Consider the following 23,529-nt stretch of genomic DNA (forward strand, 5'->3'; position numbering starts at 1 on the left):
CCGCCATTTAATCATGGCTCATCCATTTCCCTCTGTCATACCATAAGACCATAAGACAAAGGAGCAGAAGTAGGCCATTCGGCCCATCGAGTCTGCTCCGCCATTTTATCATGAGCTGATCCATTCTCCTATTTAGTCCCACTCCCCCATCTTCTCACCATAACCTTTGATGCCCTGGCTACTCAAATTCTATCAATCTCTGCCTTAAATACACCCAATGACTTGGCCTCCACTGCCACCCGTGGCAACAAATTCCATAGATTCACCACCCTCTGACTAAAAAAATTTCTTCGCATTTCTGTCTGAAAGGGCGCCAGTCAATCCTTAAGTCATGCCCTCTCGTACTAGACTCCCCCCATCATGGGAAACAACTTTGCCACATCCACTCTGTCCATGCCTATAGAGTTTTATAGAGCTGCAACATTACCTCACCGTTCTTGAACTCAACTTTTATTTTCAAATACACTTGATAACAGAAACTGCTTCGACTGTCAGGCTCGTTCCTGAGGCTTGGAGTTTGCCTTCCACAACGGCATCATCTACAGCACTGTGCAAGTGTCTCGGGTGTATATATGTATATATATCTAGGATGCTTAAGGCTTTTGCACAGTACTGTGGTAATTTTATGGATTGCACTGTACTGCTACTGCAAAAAAAACAAATTTCATGACATATTCCGGAGCACGCAGCCTCCACTCCGGAATGAATATCGGTTCTCTGACAAGTAGGATGCCGTGCACAATCCTGATTTGATGGAGACGGATGGGAGAAGCATGGAGGAACACCTGGTGAAACTTCTGAAATGCCTGTTTTACTGCCGCTGTTACTGTGTGATCCAGAATCTCCAGAGGGGAAGGCCCCGGATCCTCGGCTTTGCCTGTTGCTTGGCGGCCGGGGCCGCGGTCGAAGCGCTCGGCAGAGATGGTGCTCGGTGTCGGAGGGCCGGTCAGAGGCTCGAAGTTTTCGGAAGGATTCAGAGTCAGCTGTGGTCGGGTGCTTCCAATGCATCGGCAAGTTTGCAGCGCTGGAGGTTCATGGCAGGGAGAGTTTTTCTTCCTTCTACCGTCTGCGTGAGATGACGGGGCTATCAGGACTTTGAGACTTTTTTTACCGTACCCATGGTCTGCTCTTTATCAAATTAAGGTATTGCTTTGCACTGTTGTAACTATATGTTATAATTATGTGGTTTTTGTCAGTTTTAGTCTTGGTCTGTCTTGTGTTTCTGTGATATCATACTGGAGGAACATTGTATCATTTCTTAACGCATGCATTATTAAATGACAATAAACGAGGACTGAGTGTCCTCATAATCTAAATATGTAAGTGATGATAAACCTGGTTCAGGGGATAAGGGTCTCTATTGTGGACTGGGAAAGGAGAATCATGTTTGAGAAAAGGGGAAGGGAGAGGCGAGGGAGCGGGTAGCACCAGAAACACATTCTGTAATGATCAGTAAACCAATTGCTTGGAATCAAATGACTTTGCCTGGTGTCACAGGGGGCGAGTGTGCCACCACCCTCACCTGACACTCCTTCTCTGCCTCCTGTCCCACGCCTCTCCTGCAGCACCCCATCCTCACCATTCCCAACAGCCTTTGCTACCGTTGGACTTACAGACTTGCTCTCTGCTCCACGTTGACACATAGAGTGCTGTACAAATGTCTTAGGTACCCTAGCTATACATATACCCAAGACCTTTGCATGGTACTGCACATTTGTAAAGGGCTTAAACAAAGAGGATTTCTGCCTCTCCGACCCAATCAGCCAGTGAGGGGCAACCTCTGAGGAAGCTTTTATCTGCCCGTCTAGTCTTCGTTTCTGTAAATCTGTGTCCTTGGATGTTGAATTGTCTGCTATGTGAAACCCCTGCATTATTTTATAATCCTCAATCAAGTCTTCCCTCAGCCTCGGCCTCCCCTTTCCCTTGGCTACAAGCTACCATTCCTGGCAACTGCCTTGGAACAATCTCTTCCACACACTCTCCATTGCTACCATTGCTGCCATTGGCCATCAGAGTAATGATTTTGCCGAAGATTCGATCTAACATCTTTCAACATTCTATAGAGTAAATAAGAATGGTCCCAGAGACTAGTGGAATGACGCTACATTAGGAAGATTCCCCCTCAATGTCTCACATTAGGGGATATATTGTGTAAATTGGTCAGACCACATTCTGAACAGTTTTGGGTCCCTTGTATAGCAAGAGATCCACTGGCATTGGAAAGAGTCCAGGGGAGGTTTACGAGACTGATCCCAGAAATGAAAGGGTTAATGTAGGATGAGCATTTGAAGGAACTCAGCAGATCAGGCAGCATCTATCAAAAAAGGAATAAACAGTCGACCGAGACCCTTCAGCATGTGTTTCTAAAAGAATACGTACTGGGGTCAACATAAGCATTGGAGTAGCCCCTCGCAATATGGACGGAAAAGTGAAATAATAACAGAAATAACAGAAGGCGCAACAAAAACAGAAAATATGGAAAAACTCGTCAAGTGAGGCAATGTCTGTGGAAAGAAATCCTGTATCGGAACCAGGGAAAAGAGATGCAATTGAAGGGAAGGTGGGGGAAGGGCAGTGTAAAACAAAGGGAATGTGTGTGACAGGACAAGGTGAGATGGTTTAGTGGTAGCAGTTTCATTACCTACATTACCAAATACTCCCAGGAATGGATGGGTTAACATATGAGGAGCCTATTCTCATTGGAGTTTAGAAGAATGAGGGAGAATCTCATTGAAACCTATCGAATATTGAAAGGCCAAGGTAGAGTGGACGTTGAGAGGATGTTTTCTATAGTGGAGGAGTCAAGGACCAGAGGGCACAGCCTCAGAATACAAGGAGACCCCCTTACAGCAGAGATGAGGAGCAATTTCTTTAGCCAGAGGGTGGTGAATCTGTAGAATTCATTGCCACAGACAGCTATGGAGGCCAAGTCATTGGGTATACTTAAAGTGGAGGTTGACAGGTTCTTGACATGCAAGAGTGTCAAAGGTTAAGGGGAGAAGGCAGGAGAATGGGGTTGAGACATAAAATAAATCAGCCACAATGAAATGGCGGACCAGACACAATGGGTCAAATGGTCTAATTCTGCTCCTAATGTCTTATGGTATAAGTTACAATAAGTTACACACTTGATGATCAGCACGCATTTCCCAACGGGCTGGATGGTTGAGAAGGAAACATGCTCCATATTTGTAGCTCAAGATAAAAATGTTTGTCCTCCATGTGGCACATTAACCCAGTGGGCTGTACTCTGTCCCTTTGTACCTGTCATTAGAATTGGTCCAGATACTCTGGCGAGATAGCATCCAACAGCATCTACCATTGCCAAGGTCAAGTTTACCGGCATACGCACCAGTCCATGTACGCACAGGTACAATGAAAAACGCACCTGCAGCAGCATCACAAGCACAGGCCATCAGATAGGTAGCAGTCACAGGAAAAACATACTGTATATTAAATACAATTTTTGCAAGAAAGGACGCGTTTGGAACACAGAGTGCATTGTAGTGCAAAAGTGATCAAAGCGGTCACTGTGCTGCCATATTGAGATAGTGATTACGGTTGTGCTGGTTGGTTCAAGAATTGAGTGGTCGAAAGGAAGTAGCTGCTCTTGATGCTGATGGTGCAGGATTCCAGATTCCTGTACCTTTTTGCCCAGTGGGTAGCTGCAAGAAGGTGGCATAGCCCGAACGCTGGCGATCTTTGATGATGGGTGTTGCCTTACTGAGGCAGCCCCTCATTGTAGATACTACCACTGGTGAGGAGGGATGTGCCTCTGTTGTAATTAAGCAGAACCCACTACTCTTTGCAACTTCTTATGTTCCTGCACATCCGAATTGCTGTTCCAGACCATGACGCAGCCAGTCAGGATACTTTCATTTGTTGCTCTATAGGATACTTAAATAGGTTTAAAGTTCAAAGTTTATTATTAAAGTATGCACATGTCACCATATACAACCCTGAGATTCCTATGGGCATACTCAGCAACTCCACAGAAAAGTAACTATAACAGGATCAATGAGATATCAACGCTGAAGACAATAAACTGTGAAAATGCAAATATAAATAAGTAGCAATAAATAACAAGAACATGAGATTAAAATGTCACTAAAGTGAGATCATTGGTGGGGCAATTTAGTGCGGTTATCTCCTTCAATTCAAGGGCCTGGTGGTTGAGGGGTAGTAGCTGTTCTTGAACCTGGTGGTGTTGTCGTAACATGAACAAAGTTGCTGAAGAGACACAGTAGCTAATGGATACACAAGTACTTTATTCATCAAAATGAGACACTCCAGGAGGAAAAGGCCTGTTTGACCCAATATTACATGATATTTTGTATGCTAAAGTTCAAAGGACAATTCTATATACAATGCTTCCTTTGAATTACATATAATTTTCACACCTCCTTCTTTGCACACACACTCCAGACATCGAAAATGAATGTTAATCAGCAGTGCAAACACAAGAAAATCTGCAGATGCTGGAAATTCAAGCAACACACACAAAATGCTGGTGGAACACGACAGGCCAGGCAGCATCTATAGGAAGAAGTACAGTCGACGTTTCAGGCCGAGACTCTTCGTCAAGGCTAACTGAAAGAAAAGATAGTAAGAGATTTGAAAGTGGGAGGGGGAGGGGGAGATCCGAAGTGATAGGAGAAGACAGGAGGAGGAGGGATGCAGCCAAGAGCTGGAAAGTTGATTGGCAAAAGGGATATAGTTGGAGAAGGGGGAGGATCATGGGACAGGAGGCCTAGAGAGAAAGAAGGAGAGAGGGGAGCCCAGAGGAAGATGGAGAGCAGGCAAGGAGTTATTGTGAGAGGGACAGAGAGAAGAAAAAAAAAGGGGGAATAAAAATAAGAATAAATAAGGGATGGGGTAAGGAGGGGAGGAGGGGCATTAGCGGAAGTTTGAGAAGTCGATGTTCATGCCATCAGGTTGGAGGCTACCCAGACGGAATATAAGGTGTTGTTCCTCCAACCTGAGTGTGGCTTCATCTCGACAGTAGAGGAGGCCATGGATAGACATGTCAGAATGGGAATGGGACGTGGAATTAAAATGTGTGGCCACTAGGAGATCCTGCTTTCTCTGGCGGACAGAGCGTAGGTGTTCAGTGAAACGGTCTCCCAGTCTGCATTGGGTCTCTACCAATATATAGAAGGCCACACTGGGAGCACCATAGCAGTATATCACCCCAGCCAACTCACAGGTGAAGTGTCGCCTCACCTGGAAGGACTGTCTGGGGCCCTGAATGGTGGTGAGGGAGGAAATGTAAGGACAGGCATAGCAGGTGTAGTCGGCTGGGGTGATATACTGCGTCCGGTGCTCCCGGTGTGGCCTTCTATATATTGGTGAGACCCGACGTAGACTGGGAGACCGTTTCGCTGAACACCTACGTTCATTCCGCCAGAGAAAGCAGGATTTCCCTGTGGCCACACATTTTAATTTCATGTCCCATTCCCATTCTGATATGTCTATTCACGGCCTCCTCTACTGTCAAGATGAAGCCACATTCCAGTCGGAGGAACAACACCTTATATTCCGTCTGGGTAGCCTCCAACCTGATGGCATGAATATTGACTTCTCCAACTTCCCTTAATGTTCCACCTCCCCTTCTTATCCCATCCCTTACTTATTATTATTTTTATTCCCCCCTTTTTTCTTCACTCTCTGTCCCTCTCACAATCACTCCTTACCTGCTCTCCACCTTCCTCTGGGCTCCCCTCCCCCTTTCTTTATCCCTAGGCCTCCCGTCCCATGATCCTCCCCCTTCTCCAACTTTGTATCCCTTTTGCCAATCAACTTTCCAGCTCTTGGCTTCTTCCCTCCCCCTCCTGTCTTCTCCTATCATTTTGGATCTCCCCCTCCCCCTCCCACTTTCAAATCTCTTACTTGCTCTTCAATGAGTTAGTCCTGATGAAGAGTCTCGGCCCAAAACATCGACTGTACCTCTTCCTAGGGACGCTGCCTGGCCTGCTGCGTTCCACCAGCATTTTGTGTGTGTTGCGTTAATCAGCAGTGTCTGGTTTATCAATTAATTGGTGTCCACAACTCCATGTTCAGGTCTAAAGATTGGTCGCTGAACTTACTATTTTGTGATATAATCAACTCCAGAATATGCCCTAACAGTGCAAGTCCTGGGGCTCTTGTATCTTGCCAGCAGTGAAAAAAGAGCATGGTCTGGGTGGTGGGGATCTCGGATGAAGACTGACTATCCATGTGCATCTTCCTTTTAATGATCTTTTGCAGAAAGGACTACTGTGTACCTGGGATCCCTGTGAATAAAAACAAATAATTGGACATCCCATTAAATCAACTGATAAAAGATTGTAAAATTGATTACAGAATTAATGTAATGGGTGGGAGGGTGGAGATACGTCTCTACCAAAGGAGGCTCCTTCCCTCAGCTAGCCTGCAGGTCACCCTTGGGCAAGGTGTAGCACCTGCTTAGCCCCCAGATCAGCATCATGTGAAGCCATGGGAGCAGGTGGTGGATGGTCGTATGAGCAGCTGGTGCACATCACAAGTCCTGATTATGCGACCACTGACGCCAGGCAGACAATCTCTGCCTACGTCATATGACATGGTACATAATGATGATAATTAATGTAAACAGTGTGGGAGGGATCAAAGTACAGGAAGACACTTACAGAGAGACAAGGAAAGAATGGATGAAGGGAAAGAATGAAAAATGGAAGCTATGGCAAGGGTGCGGAGGAGATTTACCAGGATGTTGCCTGGATTGGAAAACAAGTCTTATGAGGCAAGGTTAGCAGAGCTGGGACTTTTCTCTTTGGAGCGTAGAAGGATGAGAGGGGACTTGATAGAGGTCTACAAGATTATGAGAGGCATAGATAGGGTGGATAGCCAGTACCTGTTTCCCAGGGCATGAATAGCAAACACCAGAGGGTAAATGTACAAAGTTAAGGGAGGGAAGTTTAGGGGAGACATCAGGGGTAAGTTTTATACACAGAGGGTTGTGGGTGCCTGGAATGACTTGCCAGGGATGGTGGTGGAGGCTAAAACATTAGGGATATTTAAGAGCCTCTTGGACAGGCACATGGATGAAAGAAAAATAGAGGGTTACGCGGTAGTGTGGGTTTTGTACTTTTTTTTAAGGAATATATAGGTCGGCACAACATCAAGGGCCGAAGGCCCTGTACTGTGCTGTAGTATTCTAGTGTCTAGTATATATAATGATAATGGCTGGGGTTACCTATGTTGTGAAGTCACTGCCCAGAAGATGGCAATGGCAAACCACTTCTGTAGAAATATTTGTCAAGTACAATTATGGTCAAAGACCATGGTTGCCTGTGTCGTATGACATGGTACATAAATGATGATGATATTTAATGTAAACAATGTGTGAGGGATCAAAGTCAAGTTCAGGAAGAAATTTACAGAGAGACAAGGAAAGAATGGATGAAGGGAAGGAATGAAAAACGGAACAGAAGGGAAGATCCTCAAAAAGTTTTAATTTGAAATGTAACACTTTTAAAGTTGCTCATTTTCAGTGCTACTGGGGTTGATTGCCAGTAAGTACACTGTGCAGGACAATGTTAATTTTGTAGCCTGGGGAAAAGTACACACTCAGGACAACAAATACTTTTTTCGGGTTTTAATTCCTTTATCTGTTTTAGATGTTAAAGTGCCAGAAGAGGGTCGCAAAACAAAACGAACGAATTTACAACCAGTTCTTGCCAGTGCAATCTCAGTTTAACTTTCGATCCACACCCTTGTGTATGAACAGAATTATGTATGCAGTATAAAAATACCAGAACTAATACGGTAGTGGCAATTCTGAAGGAACACAATACAAACAACATTAGAATCCCCCCAACCCTGTATCTTATACGTAACACTGAAAAATGTAAGCGAATACATCTCATCTAAGACGTACACACGAGCTGAACTTCCGAACAGAGACTAAACATTCATGTTACGCGGTTACATGCACAATCAGTCCTGATACAATAAAGTTAGACAAAAGGTACACTTTGGCACAACTTTTACAGGATATTGCCTGGTAGTTAAATTACAGGAAGACTGACCTACTTGGATGGTGAGGAACTTCGTATAAGCCACGCTATCCAGCCTCGATTCCTTCACTCGTGGAAATCTAAAGCATCCACATGTAAAACATGTCAAATTACTGATATTCTCGATTCGCCAACAAGCATAAACGAATTCACATGGATATTGTAAATTAATGCTCACCTTTCCTCACCATGCCCAGTCTCGGGGAGGAACCCAAATCCAACGCCCCACCAGCATCTTCAGCAGAAAGCAAAATGGTCTCCCTACTATCCCGCATGTGCCTAATGACATCACCATCTCCCTTAAAGGCACAGACTACTATTCTAGCATTACCCGAATGGATGCTTAAGTACACTTTTAACAATACCGAATAAGATCCGACAGTCACCCAGTTACGTTAAAATTGTACCTGGCCAGGAATCGATAAGTTTTTAACAAAAACAATGGAAATACTCACCGGGCCAAGAGGCATCTGTGGAGAAACAGAGCTACTGTTGAGGAGTAGGTAGGTCTTCCATTAACTTTGTTTTGCTCCCCACTGATGTTGCCTAGCCTACTAAACATTTCCAAATTTCATTTTCGATTTCCTGCAACTGCAGTTTTTTTAGCCAGAAGCAATAAGACTTTATGTCTATAAGGCAGGTCTACCACCCAAATCCCGAAACATCACCACATTCATTGGGAAAATGTAAACATGCAAGCATTTACACAAAACTGAAGGATCTCATCAGGAATGCGCTCCTCCCCCCAAAGCAGCTGATCCATTTTCACATAAATAACAAAGACTGCCTTTATCTTCAGTGTTATTCTAAAAATCATATCTGCCTTTTTTCTTTTTAAGTTCAAAGCAAAGAAATCCCAGACAGATCACACAAAACAGCTACACAAAATAAAAAGCAATTAAGACTTCCATCGTTCAGGTATACAAAAAAAATCATGTCCCAATATATTAAATGGAAATCAAATATTGTTCAGTGACATTTACAGTCCGTAACTAGGAACAACAGATATCAAATAACATATTTGTTTCATCTAATCTTATTACTGTTTATAGCTTTACACAAGAGATTGCAAATGTCTCCTAATCTCTGATAATGCTGAACTGTTCCCTAGCAATCACTTTGCATAAAAACACGAGGGACTGCAGATGCTGGAATCTGGGGTAAGAGATTCCGTGGAGAGAAATGGTTAGTTGATGTTTTGGGTCGAGACGCTTAATGTATCATGACTGAAATGTTGATAATACATTTCCCTCCACAGATGCTGCCTGGCCTGCTGAGTTCCTCCTGCAGCTCGTTTTATATCTCCTTAAATACAGTGGATTCCATCATTTAATTGGGACAGCCTCTTATTTGGGACAACTCCTAAAGAGCAAAAAGTAATTGTGAAAATAGCCAGGATTCCCTTTGTTTATTTGGGACACTATGCCACTAAATTGGGGCAGGAGACTGCTGCTGCAGAGTTTCTAACTGGTGTCAAACGCGTGCACTTGTGTGGCCATTAGACACCACACTCCGCTTAGAGCAAACAGTATTTCATAGCATCAGTCATGTGTGCTTGTGTTCAAGAAGCTTTGATTTTTGTCACTGATAGTCTGTGAGGAATAAGCAGAAAGGCAATTCAGAACTGCTTCGCTCACTGCGGTTTCAAGCATTCAGGCTGAGAGATGCCAGACAGGGCTGGGAGTGAAAAGGAAACAATTCCACTGCTTCAGCAAGTTAGGAACGATGAAGAACTTGAAGATATTGACGATCAACTTAAATGTTACAATGAAAATGAAGCTTTAGAGGATGCAATTGTCGAAAGCATTGTATGAAGGCAGTCCATTATCTCCGCTAGGTATCTGCGCTAATTTTGTATATTACCAGTCAATCAAAATAGTACAGCAGAGAACATTGGATTAATACCTCCTTCAATAACTATCAGGAACTAATACACAGTTTTATAATAATGTAGTAGTATTGATTGTGTTCTAATTTGTTTTATATTTCATTTAAATAAATAATTTGTTATAGAAACATAGAAACATAGAAAATAGGTGCAGGAGTAGGCCATTCGGCCCTTCGAGCCTGCACCGCCATTTATTATGATCATGGCTGATCATCCAACTCAGAACCCAGCCTTCCCTCCATACCCCCTGACCCCTGTAGCCACAAGGGCCATATCTAACTTCCTTTTAAACATAGCTAATGAACTGGCCTCAACAGTTTGCTGTGGCAGAGAATTCCACAGATTCACCACTCTCTGTGTGAAGAAGTTTTTCCTAACCTCGGTCCTAAAAGGCTTCCCCTCTATCCTCAAACTGTGACCCCTCGTTCTAGACCTCCCCAACATCGGGAACAATCTTCCTGCATCTAGCCTGTCCAATCCCTTTAGGATCTTATACGTTTCAATCAGATCCCCCCTCAATCTTCTAAATTCCAACGAGTACAAGCCCAGTTCATCCAGTCTTTCTTCATATGAAAGACCTGCCATCCCAGGAATCAATCTGGTGAACCTTCTTTGTACTCCCTCTATGGCAAAGATGTCTTTCCTCAGATTAGGGGACCAAAACTGCACACAATACTCCAGGTGTGGTCTCACCAAGGCCTTGTACAACTGCAGTAGTACCTCCCTGCTCCTGTACTCGAATCCTCTCGCTATAAATGCCAGCATACCGTTCGCCTTTTTCACCGCCTGCTGTACCTGCATGCCCACTTTCAATGACTGGTGTATAATGACACCCAGGTCTCGTTGCACCTCCCCTTTTCCTAATCGGCCACCATTCAGATAATAATCTGTTTTCCTATTTTTGCCACCAAAGTGGATAACTTCACATTAATCCACATTAAATTGCATCTGCCATGAGTTTGCCCACTCACCCAACCTATCCAAGTCACCCTGCATCCTCTTAGCATCCTCCTCACTGCTAACACTGCCACCCAGCTTCGTGTCATCCGCAAACTTGGAGATGCTGCATTTAATTCCCTCATCCAAGTCATTAATATATATTGTAAACAACTGGGGTCCCAGCACTGAGCCTTGCGGTACCCCACTAGTCACCGCCTGCCATTCTGAAAAGGTCCCGTTTATTCCCACTCTTTGCTTCCTGTCTGCTAACCAATTCTCCACCCACACCAATACCTTACCCCCAATACCGTGTGCTTTAAGTTTGCACACTAATCTCCTATGTGTTTAAATGATAGTTTGTCTTTTTTAAATCTTTAACTATTTCCATGAAACTTCGGCTAAATGTGGCAGCCGCTGAATTGGGCCAAAATGTACTGATCCCGCTCTGCCCCAATTAACCGGAATCCACCGTTTTCTTTTTATTAACAATAAACTCAGTCGGTGGCATAATGTAAACACTTTAGCTCACTTTATTCTTTAAGAGAGTTTGAAATTAACTTCTGATTGATGCTTCAACAATGCATAATTACTCCATTTCAGATGCCTTATCAGTGGGTAGTAGTCCAGGAGTGATCACTCTTAGCTGGATCTTGGGAAATCAGCTGATGCCTGATCGGAAGATGGAATCTCCTGGGGGGGGGAGGGGGGGAATGGAGATTGAAACTACCCTCAAGCGAGAAGTAAAAAATTGGCAATTCATTATTTCAAGTTCAAGTTTAATCAAGGGCATTCAAATGAAGAGTATAAGCACCACAAAAATTACATTTTTGCACCTGCAGTACAGTATATTACAAGAATAAATCACATAAACTTGAATTAATGTAAATTATTCATAACTTGCATGACAAAACAAATCTTCTGGCATGATAGTGTAGCGGTTTGAGTAGCACTATTACAGCAACAGCGACCCAGGTTCAATTCCCGCCACTGTCTGTACGGAGTTTGTACGTTCTCCCCATGACCGCGTGGGTTTCCTCCCACAGTCTAGACGTACCGGTCAGAAGGCTAATTGGTCACATGGAAGTAATTGTGTGTGTGCGTGCCATGGTAGTGTAGCGGTCAGCACAGCGCTCTACAGCAGGCTAATTGGTTACATGGGTGTGATTGGGTGACGGGTGCCCATTGGGCTGGGATGTCCTGTTACTGTGCGGTAGCTCTGAATTTAAAAAAAAAATGAAAGTAAACATATTGACATGAAAACAAGTTGAGGGACATATGATCCAAAATAGAACTTGTCACCTTGGATCTTGGGGTCCATGTCCATAGGACACTCAAAGATGCTGCACAGGTTGACAGTGTTGTTAAGAAGATGCATGATCTGATGGCATTCATCAACCATGGGTCTGAGTTCAAGAGCTGTGAGGTAATGTTACAGTTGTATAAGATCTTTGTTAGACCCCACTTGGAGGACTGTGTTCAATTCTGGGCACCTCACTGCAGGAAGAATGTGGATACTATAGAGAGAGTGCAGAGGAGATTTACAAGGATTGCCTGGATTGGAGAGCATGCCTTATGAGAATAGGGTGAGGGAATTTGGCCTTTTCTCCTTGGAGCGATGGAGGATGAGAGGTGACCTGATAGAGATGTATAAAATGATGAGAGGCACTGATCGTGTGGCTAGCCAGAGGGTTTTTGCCAGGGCTGTAATAGCTAAAGTGAGGGGTCATAGTTTTAAGGTGCTTGGAAGTAGGTACAAGGGAGATGTCAGAGATAAATGGTGGGTGCGTGGAATGCACTGCCAGCAACGGTGGTGGAGGCGGATACGATAGGGTCTTTTAAGCGATTTTTAGACACATACATGGAGCTTAGAAAATAGAGGGCTATGCGGTAGGGAAATTCTAGGCAGTTTCTAGAGTAGGTTACATGGTCGGCACAACATTGTGGGCCGAAGGGCCTGTAATGTGCTGTAGATTTCTATATCTTATGTTGTAAAACTGTGATGCAGCAGGGAAGAATATTCCCCAATGCACAGGAAATTACATTTGCTTATTTTCAAGGGATTCATTCCACAGCTTCACTCATTCTTAATGCCCTTAACAGTTACTGGCCCATGCCTCCCTCTCACCACTGTTATATCCTCCTCCAAGGGTGAAGTCCTTTGTGCCACAGTTTTTAAAATAATCAGGATGCTAGACAAAGTGGTTCAGGCAGGTGCAATAACATTTCAAGGACATTTGGATAGGTACACAGATAGGAAAGTATTAGGAGGATATGGGTCAACACCAGCAAATGGGACTGGCTTAAATCAGCACCTTGGTCGGCGTGGACCAGTTTGGACCAAGAGCTGTTTCCATCACACCATAAGATATAGGAGCAGAATTAGATCATTTGGCCCATGAAGTCTGCTCTGCCATTTCATCATGGCTGATCCAATTTCCCTCTCAGCCACAATCTCCTGCCTTCTTCCTGTATCCCTTCATGCCCTGACCAATCAAGAATCTACCAGCCTCTGCCTTAAATATACATAAAAACTTGGACTCCATGGCTGCCTGTGGCAATGAATTCTACAGATTCACCACTCTCTGGCTAAAGAAATTCTTCCTCATCTCCATTCTAAAAGGACGCCCCTCTATTCTGAGGCTGTGATTCTCTGGTCTTAAACTCTCGCTGCATAGGAGACATTCCCTCCACATCCACTCTATCAACGCCTTTCACCATTCGATAGGTTTCAATTAGGTCAGCCCTCATTTTTCTGAACTCTAGTGAATACAGCCCCAGAGTAATCAAACCCTTTTCATATGACAAGCCATTTCCTTACAGTGTTAATCTATGTGTTGGCACGTGTCCAAGTGGTTAAGGCGTCGGTCTAGTGATCTGAAGGTCGCTAGTTCGAGCCTTGGCTGAGGCAGCGTGTTGTGTCCTTGAGCAAGGCACTTAACCACACATTGCTCTGCGACGACACCGGTGCCAAGCTGTATGGGTCCTAATACCCTTCCCTTGGACAACATCGGTGCCGTGGAGAGGGGAGACTTGCAGCATGGGCAACTGCCGGTCTTCCATACAACCTTGCCCAGGCCTGCGCCCTGGAAACCTTCCAAGGTGCAAATCCACGGTCTCACGAGACTAACGGATGCCTATAAATAATCTATGACAGAAAGTAAAATATGCTACTCATTGTACTGAAGGACAAAGCAGCTCAAGGTTCAAAGTAAATTTTATTATCAAAGTACATATATGTACACACCATATACAACCCTGAGATTTATTTTCCTGCTGGCATACTCGGCAAATCTTTAGAATAGTAACTATAACAGGATCAATGAAAGATCATCCAGCGTGCAGGAAACAACCTGAAGCCTTGATAAAGGGTCTCGACCTGAAACATCGACTGTTTATTCCCATCCATAGATGCTGCCTGACCTGTTGATTTCCTCCAGCACATTGTGTGTCTTGCTCTGGATTTCCGGCATGTGCAATACCTCTTGTGCTGCAGAAATCAACCTGCCTCTTTCCTGCTGGTGGGACGGTGAGAGTGGAAATGGCTGGAAATGCTTCTTAACTTCACTGCTCTCCTGAACAATTATCCCTCAGTCAACAGTCATAACTGTGGGATCTCCCTGTGCACGTTTCCTGAATTTCAGTGACTGCACGTCAGATGCCTGGAGAATGTCCTGGGACATCTTGCGATCACCCAAGCCCGCTAATACAAAAACAATTTCAGCCCTTATTTAGTGACTATTATTGATTTAGGAAATTGCAGCCAAATTCAATAGCCAAACAAACATAATTCTATTTATTTTCACTCACTTTTCTATCAGAAAGCAAAAATCAATAAAGTGTTTCATAAACTACCCAGCGGGGAGCCGTGGCAGCCAGTTCACGTACACACCGACCCTGTGACTGTAACTGTTGCTCAAGAATTGGGTGACAATTCCCGCAAACAATATAAAGAAAATATAATCGATTCTATCAAAATAGAGCGAGTTGCAATCATTGTTGTAACTGCGATATCTCTCTTGCAAATTTATAACTCTGATTAGGAGAAACCCCCTTCAGATAACATTGCAAGGTGGTAACAAACGTGACGGAGCAAACACCGGGAAGGAGCGACAGTGTGATAACCACTCGCTAACTGACTAGTCTGCCAGGAGGTAATTATCAGCTACCACGGGCTAATTAGTTTATCTTGCAAGAGAAGACCAGATCGCCAGGTAAAACGATTTTTAAAAAAAAATGAACAGCCCAGTTCATGACCTCGCCCTCCCAAAGGGCTTCACGTCTGTCAAGGCACCGGCGGGAAGAAAGTGCCGGCACAGCAAGATCCCAGAAGCAGTTTTCAGCCCCTCCACCCCACCCGTGTAGCCGGCTGGGGTGTATTGTATCGCGCTGTACATTTACATTTACTCCGATAAGACGAAAAGGGCCATCGGGAAGAGTTCCTGCGGCGATTCGGTGCATCTCTGTCGGCGCCGGGGTTTCGGAAGGTCGTGCGCGAACTCGGCTCCTGCCGGCCGTCCTATGCACGTGTTTAAAGGCGCTGCCTCCCTCGCACCCCGCCGATAGAACCGCGGGATACTGCCCGCACGGAATGCCCGGGTGGACCGTGCCTGTTTCTCCGCGGATAAGGGGGCTGCGAGCGGTGCTTCTCGCTCAGCCGCTCGGTGCTGCTTGGCGCGGGGTCCGTGTTACTCTACAACGTGAGGCAAGTTCGACTCGTCAGCGGGATCCGCTACACTGTAACCACAGCAGAAACGAGCCAGTCTTGTCTCCTCTGCCTGGTGTCTGATATGAAGAGAAAACCAAATTCTTCTCGCTTTACTGCGCGCTCGGGTTTTGATTTAAGGACCATCTCTGATCAGGAGTCCGCAAGGCGGGAGAGTGGTGAAGCTGGCCCCTCTCTCCCCCTCTTCCCCCCCAGGGGCTACCAAACGCTATCCATCGCCCGACCAGCGACCCTTTAGAAGCGGAAAGTACGCCTGCCGACCAGAAAGCAAGCTTCGCCAAGACTCCAAATCCGTTTAGCAAACTTCTGGGCTGGAGGAGAGAAGGGATAAAACACTGAAGAGAAAAGGCATTGTTGGTGAGTGCAAAAAAAACACTGCGCAAGTGTACATTTCACTAGCGCCTACAATACAGGTTAACCAATTGTACAGAATCGCTTCTTAAATAATTGGACATTTCGACACTACTTTTTATTTACTCTTTTTCTTTGTAACTTTCATTACATCGTTCTCTTACGGTGATCGGTAACTGAGACATCCACGTGTACAGGCGCCGGACTCGGTTCAGCACCTGACACTCCGTTTCATCCGCGAATGGTACATCCCTGCAACGGCGCTCTGGTTTTTTTTCTGCATTATAACTTCGCACACTGTAATTTCGCTTTCCATCAAATCTACTTAATCGCGTCATTTCCCACTTTCTAATAATGCCGTAAGCCATTCTAAATAAACTTAAAATTAGCATGGAGGCTTTGAAAGTGCGCCCGTCCCTCACTCAGTTTGTATTCTTTGCCGGATTCGATGTCACCTCGTAAGTGGAAACTCCGTCGTTAGCCCGCCACCTCTCGACCGAGAGAGATAGCTATTCCTGCGCTGGAAGGTAGGGGTGGGCGGCTTTCTCTCTCTCTCTCTCTCTTTGGAGAGAGAATTGCGCTGAATGAATATTTAATTCAGCAATTTTTCAGTTATAACGCGGTTGATGGGGCTTGCAGACTCAAAACACACGATTGTGAAAGCCTGGATTTCGTTCGCAATCCCTTAAAGTGGAGGGTTTTTTTTTAAAAAAAAGAGATTTTGTGATATATGTTGAATGATTCGTTCTCGGGGTGAGGGTATCACTGGCACTGTTCAGTCCTAGTTGTCCGAAGAGCTGTTTGGGTCGTTTGGAGCGACCTCAAAAGCTCAGAAGACAGTTACCATTAATTCAGCCGGATTCCAGACTCTGGAGCCGCGTGTATATCGGACTGGGTAAGCGAAATGATTCTGCTTTCTCCCGTGTAGTTTTTATTTTTGTGTGGGGAAAGGCTTCATGGAATCCGACGGCTCACTTCCCTCTAGATTGGATTTTGTTTCGACGGATTTCAAATGCCCACTGTCAGGGTGGATTTTTGAAGAAGCCTTCTCTACGAATCCAAGCCACTGGAATCATCTTCCAGTAGAAACCGGGATACAGTATTTTCTATTAATGCTTCATTCGGATTTTGATTAGCACCTAAGATAAGAACATAAACTGTTTGCCCTCGTAACCAAAACCTTCCAGCAGACAAGTTCACGTTAAACCTCCGTGGCCCTGAATAGGTATTGAGATTTTTTTTTTGTCTATCTTTGTTCAGAAACGTTGGAGAATTGAATCACTGCTCTAAGATCCCAGTCCTGAGTAAGAGTCCCTGCCTGAAACGTTAACTGTTTATTCATTTCCACAGGTGCTGCCTGGCCTGCTGAGTTCCTCCGACATTTTGTGTGTGTTTCTTTGGATTTCCAGCGTCTGCAAAACCCCTTGTGCTTATGATTTGCGGCTGGACGTTCGCTGCTTCCTTAAGGTTGTCATCGTCCGGGAGAGGCCATGGAGATAAGCTCCCACAACCTATTAAATGCTCCCAATGGCGTGCGTCCCAACTAGCCTCTGACAACCAAGGCCAGCTCCTGGCCTTCACGTCTGGCTTAGCTACTAAGCCCGGCAGAACCGATGCTACTGACAGGAGACAGGGCAAAGACAGGTAACTGGCGGCTTCAGGCAGATGGGGGGCTCGTCAGCCATGATGGGCAGCTCATCTAGGAGAAGGAAAAGTCAAACCTCCGCTGCCTTGCGGCTGTACTCACTCTTGGGGAAGGCTTTGGGAGTAAACCTTGAGGGGAAAATCCGGAGACGGAGTCCCTAAGGCAGCGAGTTCAATGCTGACTGGCAACTCCTGGTACCAGACCGTGTTGGTCTCTGCCATTCCTTTGGGTTCATCAGATGCATGGAGAGGGGGAGCTTGCTACATGGGCAACAGTTTGCTCTCCATATCGCACTGTCCTGGCTTGCATATCTAGACAGCTAGGACACAACATCCATGTTCGACCCTGACTGACTGAGGCCTCATTGGTAAACTCTATCTACATTATTTCCAGGATTAAGATGCTGCCCGACCTGCTGAGTTCCCCCAGCGTGTTGTGCGTGTTGCTTTGACCCCAGCATCTGCAGAGTATTTTTTTGTGTTTAATTCCAGGATTTTTTGTGCAGGCCAAAAATTGTGCTTTTCTTGATTTTGTTTTTTTGATAAAGTTGGTGATGCTTTTAAATGCAGTTTATTTTTAAAGGTTTAAAAGTAAGAAAGCGGATCACGTGATGGAAATAGAAGCGACTGCAGATGCTGGAATCTGGAGCTTAAAACCGGCTGAAGGTCAGGCAACCTCTGTGATTTGGACGGTCAATGATTTGAGTCGCTTCACCATCATTCTGCCCACAAGTGCCAGAGGATCTGCTGAGCTTCTCAAATAATTCATTTTATTTTGTCACTGCCATTGATGTTTTCTGTTACCTGTTTTTTTAAAACCCGAAACTTGATCAGGCGGAAATGAAAGATGGTGGAGCAGGGCAGATGGTAGAATTGATTGACTTGGTTATTCATCACCATCAGCATCCTTATGCGCTGTCATATGACATCATCATTATGTGTCATGGTGTATGACATCATCATTATCTGCAATGTCATAAGATGTGGGCGATCATGGTCTCATGACTATGATTGTTCTTGGCAAATTTTTCTACAGAAGTGGTTTGCCATTGCCTCCTTCTGAGCAGTGTCTTTACAAGACGGGTGACCCCAGCCATTATCAATACTCTTCAGAGATTGTCTGCCTGGCGTCAGTGGTTGCATAACCAGGACTTGTGATGTGCACCAGCTACACACACGACCATCCACCATCTGCTCTCATGGCTTCACGTGGCCCTGATCGGGGGGCTAAGCAGGTGCTACACCTTGCCCAAGGGTGACCTGCAGGCTGGCAGAGGGAAGGAGCACCTTACACCTCCTTTGGTAGAGACGTATCTCCGCCCCGCCACTCGCTGGATCGTTACTGATCCAAAACAGGACTAATGGGCTGACGGGTCCTGATGAAGGGTCTCGGCCCGAAACATCGACTGTTTACTCTTTTCTGTAGATGCTGCCTGGCCTGCTGAGTTCCTCCAGCCTTTTGTGTATGTTGCTTTGGATTTCCAGCATCTGCAGATTTCCTGACGACGGGCCTTGGCCCGAAATGTCGACTGTTTACTCTTTTCCGCGGATGCTGCCTGGCCTGCTGAGTTCCTCCAGCGTTTTGTCTGTTTTGCTAACGGGCTGAATGCTTCCTATACTGTGACTCTGTGTGAGACGGGGTGCACCAACAGAATTGTCTCGGCCCGAAACAGCTGCTGTTTATTTCCCTCCTTAGACGCTGACTGCCTTGCTGAGTTCCTCCAGTTTTCTGTGCGTAGGGCTCACAAGCAGCCATTCCTTGTCCTGCCTCCCAGATTTTGTGCAGACTCGCTATCGGGAAGGGTGTCAGGCGGGACGAATCCTAGGCACACATTCACTGAGCCAAAGAGCCTGTCGCTGTGCAATGCCATTCCACGACATTAACCCTCACAGAGTAGAATGCCTTCAGTGGTCAAAGCTGTTGGTCAGGAAGACTTGATATGCAGGTGGAGTAGGATGTCAGAGAGTGAAAATTGTGCTTTGGGATAAAATTGCAAGTGGCTGTACTTTCTCTGTCTAGTGTGGAGAACTCGCTTCTAAGCTGAGCAGTGATGAGGTCAAGTCCCACTTGAAAGAACTGAGTCCCAGATCAGACTAATTACAGTATCTAGAATGACGCTCAGGGAGCACTTTAGTGTTAGATCAAACATTGAACTGCTGCCCTAGCCAATATTTATCCCTCGAACAACACAACTGGAATGTGTGAACCTTATTTCATTAATATTTTACCAGATTTTTAATTAGCTGCTAAGTTTCATACATCACGCAGCAGCTGCACGACAGAGATTAATTGTGTCAGAACCAGGGATCCTTTTTTTAAAGAAAAGGTTTTTTTTGTCAGTTAGTATGTGGGCTGTATTTCTCTCAGTGTCACTCCATGGGAATGTGTTCTTGGATTGTTTGAACATGCAGTCTTCCCATTGTTACCATCAGGAGGCTGAAGGCACACACTCAACGATTCAGGAACAGATTTTTCCCCCTCTGCCATCCAATTTCTAAATGGTCATTGAACCCATGAACACTACCTCACTTTTTTTGCCTGTTTTTGCACTATTTTTGATTTAACTATTTAACATACACATATATACTTGCTGTAATTGATTTATTTTTTTTCTATTTTTATCATGTATTGCATTGTACTGCTGCTGCCAAGTTAACAAATTTCACGACATTTGCCGGTGATATTAAACCTGATTCTGTTTCGTCGAAGGTTCAATTTAATGTCAGAGAAATGCATGCAATATACATCCCGAAATGCTTTTAGGTCTAAATAGCTTGTCTTTGCATTGGCTCTCAGTTTTCACTTTGTTTTGTAGCTGTCTCGTTTAAGATCATGAGGGTTGTTGAGCTCTCTTTGTTTTTATCACTTTTATTCAATTTGGGCTAATTTTATTAGCGCAGTATTGTCAATGTCCGGAATTCAGGATATTTTAGGGGGGTATTCCAACCCCTCTCCATCGTTTCACTGTAATTCCTTGTCTGGTATAACTCAGACCGAGTTCTTCTGTGTGCCATGAATAATGTAAGCTTGTCAAGATTCTGTACAGCTTGCCTGAGCTCTCGTTAGTTTTTTTTCTTGCTAACTTCTGTAATAAATCTTTCGTCTTATTTTAATTACTGAAGCTTCCTTGATTCCTGCACTTGAACTCACGAGTGACCGTCACAAATTGTCTGTGAGGCATCCTTGGAATTAGGAGCTCCCGTACAATTACAAGTTCATTCCTGTCTTTTTGAACATAATAGTTTTTGTATTAAACACTGTCAATGTCAGTGAATCTTTAATTACTTTTTTTTTTGCCCGTTATGTTGCAGGTATTTAGGGTAGCAATTAAGGCTCTCCATCCCTGTCTACAAGGATTCTTCAATGCCTTTTCCATAACAATTTTGTGTTACTAGTCAGGGTTGTTAGCTCTGAGCTAAACCCACAAACCTGGAGGACCGGTGGACCACTCTTAGTATGTCCTCTACCCTTTGACCTGTTTGGCATGGGTGACCCTACCAAAAGCCAAAGCATAAAGCCCTGACTCTAGCCAACATAGTTCTCTAGACCATTGAGGTATACAAGCCTCCAAAGCCTACGACAAGGTTGTGGTCCTCTTTGAGTTTTAATTACAGAGGTAACCACTTAATATAATGCTTTTGACTTTACTCAGGTAATGCCAAATTGTGATAGGACAAATTGCTGCAAAGAATTTTAGCACATGTTGACATGTGTTAGGATTATAGCCTTGTAAATGTCTGCCACTAAATTGTTTTATCTCTTTCCTGTACCAGGTATGAAATATTGCTTCTATAAACAGACAATGGATGCAGTCTCGACGACGATAACAGCTGTCACTGTATTATGTGTGCTGAGAACATAGTACTTACCTCCGGGTTGGAAAAGAATGATGAGTTTTACTTGGACCTGCGCACTGGAGCTCGCTGACAATGGACCTCGATAATCACTCCGCGGCGTCCCTTGAAGATGTGATGACCAGCTCTGCAGAAAATTCCACCGCGATGCACGGCAGCTGGGAGGAAGAAGCTCGACTGTGGCTGAGGATTTCGGTGTCTGTGGTGCTGGGCATCATCACCCTGGCTACCATCCTTTCCAACTCCTTCGTGCTGGTCACCATTTGCCTCACCAGGAAGCTGCACACCCCTGCCAACTATCTCATTGGGTCCCTGGCAGTGACAGACCTCCTGGTGGCGATTATGGTGATGCCCATCAGCATTGTGTACACCGTCATCAAGGCGTGGACCTTGGGACAGATAATGTGCGACATCTGGCTGTCTTCTGACATCACGTTCTGCACTGCGTCCATCTTGCACTTGTGCGTGATTGCTTTGGACAGATACTGGGCCATCACCGACGCCTTGGAGTACACCAAACGCCGCACCCCGGGCAGGGCAGGCCTGATGATAGCGGTGGTGTGGATCATCTCTATCTCCATCTCCATACCGCCACTGTTCTGGAGGCAATCGAAAGCCCTGGATGAGCTCAAAGAGTGCGTGGTCAACACCGACCAGATATTCTACACCATCTACTCCACCTTTGGGGCCTTCTACATCCCCAGCCTGCTGCTCATTGTGCTGTATGGCAGGATCTACCTGGCCGCCAGGTCGCGGATTCAGAAGCCGCCCTCTGCCTTTGGGAAGCGCTTCACCACTGCTCAGCTGATCAGTGGGTCCACAGGATCTTCGCTGTGCTCGGTTGGCTTCACCAGCCAGGAGACCCTCCCTCACCCCGGCGAATCGCCCGTCTACCTGAACCACGTCAAGATCAAGGTTTCGGACAGCGTGCTGGAGAGAAAGAAGATCTGCGCGGCCAGGGAGAGGAAGGCCACCAAGACCTTGGGGATCATCTTGGGTGCTTTCATTTTCTGCTGGCTCCCGTTCTTCGTAGTGACCTTGATAATCGGCACCTGCAAAGAGGCGTGCCCGTTCCACCCAGTCCTCTTTGACTTCTTCACGTGGCTGGGCTACTTGAATTCCCTCATCAACCCAGTCATCTACACGGCTTTCAACGAGGACTTCAAGCGAGCCTTCCAGAAGCTCGTGCACTTCAGAAGATGCTGATGGAAAGGTAGCCCCGTGGGGACGGTGCGTTTGCCTGCCGCCGCCAAGGTCAGAGACGAACTGGGAGTGAGCAATGCACTGCGGCCCTTTGGTGTCACTAATTTGTCCGGTTTGTGTAGATTGTGTGTTTTAGCACTTAAGTTTTTCCCCTCTGCTTTGAGGGAGATTTGCACATAGAATCTTCAATGCACCTGTCAAGTAGATGTGAAGCTGCAAGATTATGTTAGGCTTTTGTGCGTAAGTGTGATTTAAAAAAAATGTTAATCAGAATATCAAAAAAAGTGACATCCTAAAATTGCACTACATGAAACTTTAGAATTTCAAATATTTATTAATTTTATTGATGGTCTTTTAATGCACATGTTAAATTTGCCATCTGTGGAAACGTGCCATACAGGACATATCTTTAAAGCTAAGCTAGATAGCACTATGCCAGCATGACTTGACAAGATTTTGTTCTCAAAGAATATAATGTAGAAAGATACATACCATATTTAAAAGATGCCCTTCAGGCATACGTATATATTTATTTTGTCTATATGATCTCATTTTCCTTGTAATGCTGGCTATATTTCTGTAGTCAACGATGGCTGCTTGTTCCTTCACCAATAAACAGAAATCTAATTTGTTCTAGAAAATGAAGGCCAGGCAGGTTGCATTTACAAATGCTTTGGGCGCCGTGGTAGCGTAACGATTAGCGCGATGCTGTTACAGCTTCGGGGCAGCGGAGCTCGGAGATCAGTTCCGGCGTGATCTGTAAGGAGTCTACACGTTCTCCCGCGGGAAGCGTGTGGGTTTCCGCGGGTGCTCCGGTTTCCTCCCATGCGTACTGGGTAGGTTAATTGGTGGTTGGAATTTGTCCTGTGATTAGGTTAGGGTTGAATCGG

General features: G+C 45.2%; 1 protein-coding gene across 4 annotated transcripts in view; it reads left to right on the forward strand.

The window, feature by feature from the left end:
• LOC134339142 (5-hydroxytryptamine receptor 1D-like) overlaps positions 1-23,358 on the forward strand; it is a 173,600-nt gene extending 150,242 nt beyond the window's left edge. For 2 of the 4 annotated variants that reach the window (XM_063035502.1, XM_063035501.1), the window contains exon 2: positions 21,356-23,358. In XM_063035502.1, coding sequence (XP_062891572.1) covers positions 21,512-22,642 — 1,131 coding nt within the window. In that variant the 5' untranslated portion in view covers positions 21,356-21,511 and the 3' untranslated portion in view covers positions 22,643-23,358. Of the gene's footprint in view, positions 1-15,866; positions 15,944-16,452; positions 16,465-21,355 lie in introns of those variants that run through there. The other 2 variants (XM_063035503.1, XM_063035504.1) reach the window with 2 other exon arrangements.
• The last annotated feature ends 171 nt before the right edge of the window (positions 23,359-23,529 follow it).

Source organism: Mobula hypostoma, chromosome 28 (genome assembly GCF_963921235.1).
Source record: "Mobula hypostoma chromosome 28, sMobHyp1.1, whole genome shotgun sequence".
NCBI classification, from domain to species: domain Eukaryota; kingdom Metazoa; phylum Chordata; class Chondrichthyes; order Myliobatiformes; family Myliobatidae; genus Mobula; species Mobula hypostoma.